Source organism: Microplitis demolitor, chromosome 8 (genome assembly GCF_026212275.2).
Source record: "Microplitis demolitor isolate Queensland-Clemson2020A chromosome 8, iyMicDemo2.1a, whole genome shotgun sequence".
Classification (NCBI taxonomy): Eukaryota; Metazoa; Arthropoda; class Insecta; order Hymenoptera; family Braconidae; genus Microplitis; species Microplitis demolitor.
Window position 1 is genome coordinate 19,703,574 of NC_068552.1, and position 10,784 is coordinate 19,714,357.

General features: G+C 36.7%; 2 protein-coding genes, 1 long non-coding RNA gene and 1 other non-coding gene across 4 annotated transcripts; 3 read left to right on the plus strand and 1 right to left on the minus strand.

The window, feature by feature from the left end:
• Window positions 1-87: 87 nt before the first annotated feature.
• On the minus strand, window positions 88-7,933 carry LOC103576779 (ankycorbin). Its single transcript, XM_008557162.2, has 12 exons — window positions 7,857-7,933; window positions 6,116-6,472; window positions 5,721-6,055; window positions 4,901-5,177; window positions 4,570-4,818; window positions 4,072-4,496; window positions 1,383-3,538; window positions 1,009-1,317; window positions 871-947; window positions 641-795; window positions 458-534; window positions 88-266 (listed from the first exon to the last, which is right to left on the minus strand). Exons 2-12 carry the CDS (start codon window positions 6,340-6,342, stop codon window positions 105-107), a joined length of 4,449 nt encoding a protein of 1,482 aa, XP_008555384.1. The 5' UTR covers window positions 6,343-6,472; window positions 7,857-7,933; the 3' UTR covers window positions 88-104.
• Window positions 7,891-8,598, plus strand: LOC103576778 (uncharacterized). The gene is made up of 3 exons (XR_549384.2): window positions 7,891-7,977; window positions 8,048-8,321; window positions 8,527-8,598. It is a non-coding gene; the product is annotated as an uncharacterized LOC103576778 (long non-coding RNA).
• Window positions 8,568-8,639, plus strand: Trnac-gca (transfer RNA cysteine (anticodon GCA)). Its single transcript has one exon. It is a non-coding gene; the product is annotated as a tRNA-Cys (tRNA).
• A 245-nt stretch (window positions 8,640-8,884) lies between these two features.
• LOC103576777 (protein YIF1B) lies at window positions 8,885-10,719 on the plus strand. Its single transcript, XM_008557160.3, has 4 exons — window positions 8,885-9,217; window positions 9,467-9,546; window positions 9,617-9,988; window positions 10,048-10,719. The coding sequence occupies exons 1-4, from the start codon at window positions 9,187-9,189 to the stop codon at window positions 10,579-10,581; spliced, it is 1,017 nt and encodes a 338-aa protein (XP_008555382.1). The 5' UTR covers window positions 8,885-9,186; the 3' UTR covers window positions 10,582-10,719.
• Window positions 10,720-10,784: the final 65 nt, after the last annotated feature.

The window sequence follows — 10,784 nt, forward strand, 5'->3', positions numbered from 1 at the left end:
ATATTTATTTTTTTGTTATATTAATATAAATAATAATTGTATTTTATTTTGAATTAAAACTAGACGGTGGATGTTACATTTCCTCAGTGGCAGTTTTTTAAATTTCACACGCTTTTAGTGGCTCTTTGTGCGTTGCGCGGAGTCTTAATATCACTCTCATCGTTATCACCCCTCACTGTAAACGTGACGAAGTATCTTTTTGTGCGATCTAATTTTTCAGCTGGCAAGGCTATAATTTGCTTCTCTTCACCTCTGGTTACTTCTACCTGCAGACAGTAATATTTAAATAGCATAAATAATAGATTACATAGACACAAGTTGATACATTATGCAAATGATTTATCATTAAATGATCTGCGGTGCTTGAGACATGCCAACATGATGAACAAAAGCTATGTCGATTATTTAAAAAACAAATGAGCAAAAAATGATATTTCTAATTTTTGACAATCACTACCGTCATTTGACCCTTTCCCCGACTCTCTATTCTTGGAAATAGAGACCCCTCGTCTCGTTCTTGGCTTCCTCCGCCCACTGCAATTATAATCTACGATCAAACTACGCAGATCAGTTCTAACTACTCAAATTACCTGATTTACAAAATAAAAATTATATCATTTTATAAATATTTTATTCTTACGATAAGTAAACACTGGCACTGAAGTGTATGCGCTTGTTGCATGATGACAGCGATGTGTCTTTTTTGTGCATTGTTTTGGATCAGTACATCTATCTGACGACGGCGGTCTTCTCTGTAGCCGACGCAGTTGTTCGTAAAGAAAAGTTTCAAAATCCCTGAAAAAAATTTCGTAAAAATAATTTCCTAATAATTATATTTAATTCATCTCTGATATAAAAAATAACACAAACTTAAATGTGTAGGGTTGATCGTATTTAGCAACTCCTAGAGCTGGTCCAGACATTCCTGCTTTATGAAACATTTCAACCTAAAATAAATAAATAAATGAATTTATTGGAATTAAATTAAAGTAAATTTATAAATATTACTTGTCGTTTGACCAAAACTTGTTCATTGGCTCTGCCGTGTCTTATTTGTAATCTCTTGAGTTCCATTAGTTGAAAGAATATTTTTCTTTCCAAATGATATCTCCGCAAACTTATTTGTACATCGCGGGTAATAGTGTCAATATTGAGCGCTTGTTGCTTCTCTGTATTTGGATAGCATTTAAGAGTTCGTTTTGGTATTTTTGAAACTCTTGGACTTGGCTCGATACCACTGTCTCTACCGCCGCTGTCTCGACGTTGCTTACTTTGTGCGTGAAGACCTCGCGGGCTGCCGATAGTTTTTCTTTCAACCTAAAAAAGTATCATTAAAAAAATTTAATAATTATTATCAAATATTGAACTCTGAAACAACTCACTCGAGGTAATTTATCTCGCTTCGATTCCCTCAAAAGTTTTTTCAATCGTCTCGGACTTTCTTCTTCGCTTGTGCTGGGTAACACTCTGAGAACTCCTAAACTGTCGTCGTCTTCTGGGTCAGTATCTGGTTCAGCATCACCTACAACGTCACGAATTTCTTTGGCCACTTCTTCGTCTTCCTCGTCCCACTCTGGACTCTCAATGACTGCAACAATAGCACTTCTGTCGGGCGACCGTTCTTCAGAGCTTTCAAATAGACTCTTTTTAGATGATGACTTGGAACTAGTTCTTCTACTCTTGCCAGTAGAAGGCCGTGAATGAGATAATTTCCTTGTCGACTTGGCTGAACTAGATGAACTATCAATGTGACGTATGTTTTCAGATGTCGATACTTCTGCTTCTTGTTTATCAGCAGACTTTTGCGCTGACTGTGGAACTTCTAAAACTGCCGTCTCTTGTTCTGATTTTTCTATCGTTGATTCTAATTTTTCAGGGGACTGATGTTCCACTTTTTCATCGACTTTATCTCCCTTTTTATCATCTACCTCACCTTCTTTTTTATCAGTTACCTCAATCTCTTCTTTATCATTCGCCTCAACTTCTATTTTCTCATCTACCTCAATTTTTTTTTCATCATTTACCACAACTTCTTTTTTATCATCCTGTTTCTTATCTGCTTGTTTTTCTTCAACTGGCAAAGTCTTTGTACTTTCAACCTCATTTTTCTCCTCATCTGATTTTTCCACCTGAACTAAAGATTCTTTACCCGACTCTCCAGCTTGAGACTTTGGTTCCTCTGATCTTTTACTTGTAGCAGAAGAACTGCCATCTCTGCTAGTGCTACGACTCTCCTCTGATGCAGATTCTTCATCAGCATCACTAACTTTACTCTCACTCGTCACTTCAATTTTCTCTACATTACTCTTGGGTTCATCCTGAGTGCTCTCCACCTTCTGATTTTCCATATCTTTAATCGTAGTTGACTCGCCGCCGTCTTTGTCCTCGTGCTGACTCTGTAAAGTCGAAAGTTCCGATTGGGAATTCTTCGCAGTAACCTCCGACTCATTTTTATTTTCTTTCCTACCTTTTGACGCAGACGCTTTCTTATGTTTTCCCTTACCACCGTCATCTCCAGCCGATTTTTTATCAGACATCTGTCGACGTATTTCATCAACATCTTTCTTAAGATCAGCTGCTTTAGCCATCAAAGCATTTTGCATTTCGTCAGCTTTCTCTAAAATATCATCAATTTTATTTTTGGACAACTCATCATCCATCATCTTAAAATCTTCATGTTTAGATTCGCTACCGTGTATCAGATGAGTAGATCTAGGAGTGTCTGCTGATGCCTGATCCTTGTGTACCAAAGCAGTCACCGTGACCCTCTCGACTGCCTCTTGACTTGTACTGTCAGTGTCCTTCCTGGGACGTCTTTCCGGTTTACTTTTTCCCTCTCTTACTCCTTCTTTTTTTCCCGCAGATCCTTCACTTGCAGATTCACGACTCTTCATTTTTCTCTCGCTCCCAGCTCCATTTTCTTCTTTGCCACTCGATGAAACGGTTTTTGCTTTTCTTCTTGAACTTTTACGTTTCGTCTCCGTCATCTTGGTTTCTCGCGACATTTCCCTTGGAGTTTTTGAGTTCCTCCCTGAGTACTGAACCTTCTCAGACTTTTTTTCCAGCGAACGACGCACCACAACAACCTCTAGACTGTCATCACTTAGACTACGATCCTCATCATTACTTACATTGCGTTTATTATTTTTTTCTGCTTCACCCTCACCAATATCATCTGAGCTGTAATCATCGAGTTCACTCGACGACTCTCCATACTCGTGTTTCGAGTGTTTCTTATGACAACTTTTTTTACGTTCCCTTTTTTCCGGCTCACTGTCATCATAACGCGCCGACTCACTGCGAGCTCTACGCCGTCGATCACGACGTGAAGATTTTGACAATCGCACTTCTTCTTCACTAAAACTTCTACTCCCCCGGCGATCTTCGTGTTTCCTGGGAGTGCTTCTTCTTCGCGTACGTCTTTCTACCCAACGCTCTTCTATATAAACATCTGGCACTCGGTGATTACGTCTTCCAGAATCACTTTCGCTTCCTGAACTTGAACCCCGTCGCTTGACTTTTAATTTGGCGGCAAAAACTAAAAACAAAATATCATTACAATAAAATAATAGTTATAATTATCTAAAATTCGTGTAACTCAAACATTTCATAATTAACAATTTAATCAAAATGAAAAACGATTTACAAGGATACTGAATCAATATTATTATATTAATTCGTAAATTAAATTTTCTAATAATTGAACTACGCACAACTTTGTGTCTCTCGAAGTTACAACCGCTAAAGTTTCTTCGCAACTTCAATCCCTCAGGTTTAAAACTTCTAATTTTCCCGCTCGTTAGTGTCCCATTGTTCTCTAATAGATTTACATAACACAATTATAGAAGAAAAACTTTAAACATCCAGGACTGCGGTTCAAAATTAACTTCCATAATAGTAACATTTTAATTATCACAAGACGAATAAATTGAAACGATTTGAATAAACTTTGACATATTTTTATAACATCAAAAAATTAGTTGAGTTTTTTTATTGTGACAGTAATTTTTGATAACGAAATGATTGTAAACTGTTTGAGTTACACCTCACGCTTCCCATAATTAAATTTACCTCTATTAGGAGCTGTCCTGTGACTTCGTAAATTTTGCGCAGTTGTACCACCATGCATTTGAATGAGTTTCGCGCAATCTCGATGGCCACGATACAAAGCGGCATCCAGTGGTGTCATAGAACCACTTTTGCTAGTTCGAAAAATAGAATTTATTCGCGCGCCATGATCTAGAAGTACTTTACAAGCATCTAAATAACCGTGAAGCGCAGCTACATGCAACGGAGTCCGTCCGTCATGTGTAGCAACATCCAGAGTCGCTGGTTTTTTTCTAGCCAGCCATTCAATGAGCTCTATTCGCCCGGACAAAACAGCTTCATGAGCTACTCCAGTTCCTCGTACAGTTCTTGCATGTAGAGAGCCACCATGTTGTGCAAGAATCTTCAGTGTCTCCAGCTGACCTTTGGCAGCAGCACACAAAGCAGGCCTGTATTTTAAAAGTAATTTTAAATTATTATTTTTCACATTTCTTTCTTTAATGGTATCATCCGAGAACTCACGTTCTACCCTTGCGATCCTGCCGGTTCGGGTCAGCTCCAAGCCTAAGAAGCAGCGCCGTAGCATCAGCATGACCTAGAGTAGCAGCATAATGAAGTGCCGAGCACCCGTTATCATCCACATGATCCGGTTGCGCGCCACAAAGATTCACCAAAGCTTCAACACACTTCGCGTGACCCCTAGAAGCTGCGCAGTGCAGCGCAGTTAAACCATCTTTGTCAGTAGCACCTGCAGCTGCCGATCCTCCTGTTCTAAAATTGTCGATAGAAATTATATATTTAACTGTGTGCACGCGATACATGCTACCACTTTTTTTTAACATTAAATATTTACCTCGCGAGAGCCAATACCGCTTCGACGCTTCCTGCACTAGCTGCCCATAAAATCGGTTGACGACCGTCTTCATCTTTGGCATTAACGTCTGCGCCAAACTCAAGAAGTGTTTGCAGTACTTTCAGTCCAATCTTCTTGGGAACAGACAGCTCCGCTGTGACCGCTGCACCACAACATTGTGCGGCGTAATGCAAAGGTGACCCGCCTCGCAAATCAGGAGTTGTAGGTCTTGCTCCTGCTGCCAGTACCAACCGTACACATTCTGCTTCACCGCATACTGTAAATTTTATTTTTAAATTACTGTTCAATTAAAAATATTTATCAACAGTTATGTCATTTCTCTGTATGAATAATTAATGCTGTATCGGTGTCATAATTCTCTCTGAATTTTAACTAAAAACCAAGGACATTGGATCGAAACAGGGGTTCATATAAACGCGTGGTGGTTCTCGCGTGATCAATCGTCACAATCCGACGTGTCTCGTTATTAGTGACCTACTGACCTTAACTGACCAAACACTGCTACTTGATAGTTTTAAGGAGATTAAACCTACCCGATAACTCTCTCCTTAGATCGTTATTCACTGTTAACAAAATCTTGACATAATACCCTACTATTTTTTATCGTTAAAACAATTGTAAATTATTAAATTTATGTAACATGCAAAGCAAAGAAATCATTTCTAACGCAATTAACTTAATGCTCTTATGTGTGTATATGTATTTTTTTACAGGAAAACATCAATATAAAATGATGAGAAGAGGAACGATCGATAGGAATGCAAATATATTAACGAGAAAGCACATAACGATGACATACCCGTCGCCCAGTGTAGGACACTGTGTCCTTCCAGGTCTTTGGCGTTGACGTCTGCTCCATTAGCTAATAGGACTGCAACTAATTGCGTGTCACCAGCAATAACCGCGAGATGAAGTGGTGTATGTCCTTCAGCGTCGACAGCGTTAACGAGTTCCGGTGCAGCAGACGCAACTGCACCCCCTGTTGCCGCGTCCATGCAGTAATGGAGTGCGTTTCTCAAGGTACGATCACGGTATCCTATTGTCTCTTCCTGATCCTTCAGTAATCTCAGCACGCGGGATCTGTCACCCTGCTGACAAGCATGCATCAACGGAGTTGCTCCAATGTGCAGTACTCTGTAAGTTGTAAATTATTATTTACTATAAGAATATAATTATTCTAATGATGCAAATTACCTGTATGGGCGTTTCTTTGTACGTTCCTGACTTTTAGTAACACAAGGTACTCTTTTATTCCATTGTGTGCCCAAAATCTTCGTTCTGTTGTGTGAACTTCCGTTTGGCAGTGGTGTAAGAGGTGGCAATGATACGTCTCCAGTTTTTGTCGCCGATTTGTCAGCTTTGAAAGCTTGTGGCTTCTTCTCCTGATGCTTGAACGCTATCGGTGGAGTCTTAGTGTCCATTCCAGCCTCCAGAGAACCGGGCACCGGCACGACGACCTCAGCGTCCAGCAGCACTGCCAGGACGGCATGACGCTCCGTCGTTGCCGTCCGCCTTCATCGCACGACTCCCAACACCAGACTATTCCGTGACCTAAGAAAATACTCTGGAATTATCGTACCGCTCTAGCGTCACTTCCGACCTAATTTACACCCCGTTAAATGTGGAACACGAATACAACAACTCAAATCACAACAGACAATCTTCAGAAGGGTCTCAGTTATATTCTACCCTTCTTTTTTTTTATATCTCACATCAGTGATGCCAACTCGAGAGCTCCGGTTACTGACCACGTGCTTCCAATTGACCTGGTCACTCGGTTTCTATGGTTACTGGACAGCACAACAATTCAACTCGATAAAGAAATTCTTAATAGCTGATTGCACGACAAGGTCACCAGGTGATTAATTGTCGTTACTTAATGTGATAATATATATATATATATATATATATATATATATATATATATATATATATATATCATTATAAAACTAACTACTCATTCCACCAGTGACCCGAAAAAAATTCATTTAAATCTCCAACGAGGTCCTAACGATCCAATCGAGCGATAAGAAGCTTCTTATACCCACAGACTAATTTTATATTCTTCTCCAAGTTTACTCTCGAAACTTTTCTTTCAATTCCTGGCTTTAATTAGCAGAGTCCGATTATTTTAAGAAACGACTATACTTATATACTAAGTGAATCGTTTAAAAGTTTATTAATACAAAATCCCAAGATAAATCTAATGAAGACTATACTAGAATTACAGCTAAAAATATAGACACTCACTCTTCTTCGCTAACTTTCAAACATAACAAAACTCGTCTGCTTTCTAAGCTCCTGTCCATCACGAATCACGCTACAAAATACTGCTCCTACTTTATTGCATTAGTCGGAGCCTATACTTCTCATAAAATTAAATCTTCTATCATTCTTATGTGGACTTCTTATTGTCTATCAACAAAGGAAGACATAGAGTATCAAGCATTGAAGTCTCCGCCTAAGTAATTCATGCTTACAAATAAATTCAAAATTAAGGACGACATAATATAGGCCTACAATAATAGTAAACATTCGTGACGTTAAAAGAACGCACGTGATAAGCATTAGAGACATCAAATTTTACTGGATCACATGTTTTTCTATATATGTAGGTAACTGTATAACACATATTATGTTATGTATAGTTAAAATGTATGTACAAAGAGCTGTCCAACGAACCCACGTGCACATGTTGTTGGAACTTTACACCAGCGGTGACTGAAAATCGTTATTTCCATTAATGCAACCCTACCCCTGCCCCATTACTGGCATCACTAAATCCAAATAAATCGTTTATCATAATAATAAATTTAATGCATATTCATACTGCATTCATATATTTACCATCATCATCATCATTATCATAATAATCATCACCAGTATTATAACACTGGATTTTAATTAAAATAATATATTATTATTGTGTACTTACAGCAGTCACGAGTACAACTTCAGTGTTGATTTACCACAGACTGGACACATGTTCTCTAGCTAAAGTATCAATGACACCATTTTTTTCTTCTTTCATAAAAAAAAAATAATTTTACAACAAAGTAAGTATCAGGAAGTTAAATAATTCCATTATATTGATTTATAAATAAAAAAAATTATTGATAATTTAAGTTGGAGCCGACCACGAGGATATTGGAGTGAAGAAGAAAGTGAAGAACTTCTGACGCCGGTTCAATATACACTACTGTGCTTTTATAGAGTTCTCCAACTCCAAGCAGCGCAGTTAATGCTAAGGTTGCTATTGGATACCAACCCTCTGGTGACGTATTTACCTCGGAATCCTCGCATGCATTTATATACCAAAGACGTCTTAGGAAATGACACTTGCTATCGTGCCAACCGTCACTTCATTAATTCTGTTTATTTTAAATTGTCTGCATCTAAGGTGATATTCTTCTTCAATACAATAAGCAAATATTTATATTTTTAATTCACACGTCCTACAAATTTACGACTCTATTCATAAATAATTAATTCTGAGTAATTTTAATATAGAATTAAGAATACAAATACTTGTTTAATGAACTTATTGATTTTTTTGATTAATAACTTTTCTTATTGATTATTAATGAGTTTTGTTGGTTTTTTAGACAGCAGCTTAAGTAGCAGCGTAAAGAAATCGACGTATGTTGGGGGTATAGCTCAGTGGTAGAGCATTCGACTGCAGATCGAGAGGTCCCCGGTTCAAACCCGGGTGCCCCCTTTTTTTTAAATTTTTTGTACTCCAATATCATTTTTTTTTATAATTAATTGAAAAATTTGTCATATCTTTGATCAATATCGATTTTAAAACATATTTTGTAAACTACTTTTGTTATTTACTTTATAAATTCATTGAATTATTTGAAAATGATCCGAAAATTCTGACAGATTTTCATTAAATTTAAAAAAAAATTGTTTATAACAAAAGGTAATTTTTTTTTTGGGTGACAAATTAAAAGTAAAGAATTATCATAAATATGACAATGAAAGGGAGTGATTAAGAGATGTAATTTGATATAAACATCTGTCAAAATCATACGGTCTGCCACGAGCTAAAATATGACGAAGGCTCGAGCGCAAAATATAGACGCAATGAATGACGGGATATGGCGACGTACAACTTTACTTGTTTTCATTGTACTGGATAACAATAAATACTTACGGGTATAAATACCCATAATATTTATATTTTTTTGAAACTAACAGTAATTCAAAAATAACTTTTACTATTTAATAGTAAAAAAAGTTAAATTAAATAAAACATCAAAATGAATTATAATCACTCGGGATCACGAAGAGGTAAATTTACAATTTAATTTAATTAATATTTATAATAATTATTACTATAAATAATTAACTACTTCATTAATAATTAATTGTTCTATAAATTTCAAAAATTATTCGCTTCTAATTTTTGTACTTTGTCGATAAATAAAATAAATTATTACATAAATTTTGAGCGAACATAAAAAAGCGAGGTTATGTTTACTCTAAATCAGTATTCCTCATAAATATATATAATAAACATTTGAAATATTAAATTTTCAGGGAAACCTAAAAGGATATTAGATCCTTCAGCAGGATTATCTGGTCCAACATCTCAACAAACTCCGTACATGTATCCGCAGGTAAAAATATTTATCAAGATTTTGTTTGATGGGCAGCAGAGTGAAATCTTATGATGTATATTTATTTTAGGTGCCTATGAATAATGGAGTACAGCAAGATTACGGTTTTAATGTACCAGAGCAGCCACCACCAACGTACGGATTCGCCCAGCCACCGATGGTACCTACGATGCAACCAACAATGAACTCTGGTTCACCAATGCCACCCTACATGCCAGAACCACCTCGGGAAGCTTATCCCAGTCCTCAGTACGCAGCTCAAATCCTCGCAGAGCCAATGGTTACTAATATGGCGATGAAATACGGCGATGCACTTGTAGGGTCTGGAAAACAACAGTTTCAAAAATATGTGCCTGTCACTGCACTCAAATACTACTTTGCTGTTGATACAGACTACGTTTTTATCAAATTAGCGCTTCTTTTTTTCCCATTTACGCATAAGGTAATTTAAAAATCGAATATTTTAATTGTCATGTGCTAATTAGATCATTTTTTCTGTAGGATTGGTCGGTAAAGTATGAGCAAGATGTTCCTCTACAGCCGCGTTATGAAAAGAATGCACCGGATTTGTATATTCCAACGATGGCATTCTTGACTTACGTCGTGATCGCTGGGTTGTCATTGGGTACCCAAGAACGTTTCACACCCGAGCAATTGGGAATAATTGCAAGCTCGGCACTTGCTTGGGGAATTATTGAATTACTTGTTCACACAATATCACTCTACGTGATGAATTTAGATACCAGCTTAAAGACTTTTGATATGCTAGCGTACGGAGGCTACAAATACGTGGGAATTAATTTTGCGATACTTCTTTCATTGATGTTCGGGCGAGCTGGATACTTTGCTATTTTAATTTACTACAGTATATCACTTGCTTTTTTTCTCATAAGATCATTAAAATTACGCGTTATTCCTGAAGGTCACTCTTCTTACTCTGCTACAGGTAACAAGAGAAGATTGTATTTTATTTTATTCTTCGCCATGCTCCAACCTTTTCTCATGTGGTGGCTCTCTTACCATCTTATTTCATAAATTAAATTTATTATTTTACTTTTTTTTAATTGTGATCATGTCAGTGAAACAATGAGATGACTTAATTCAAACCTGTAAAGTTATTTAATTGATTCATAACTTTTGTATAAAAAAAAAAATACATCAAATTGATATACATCCATGCCTATGCTATTTTCTATTAAATTAAATTTGTTCATTAATATTTATAATTTAATTATATT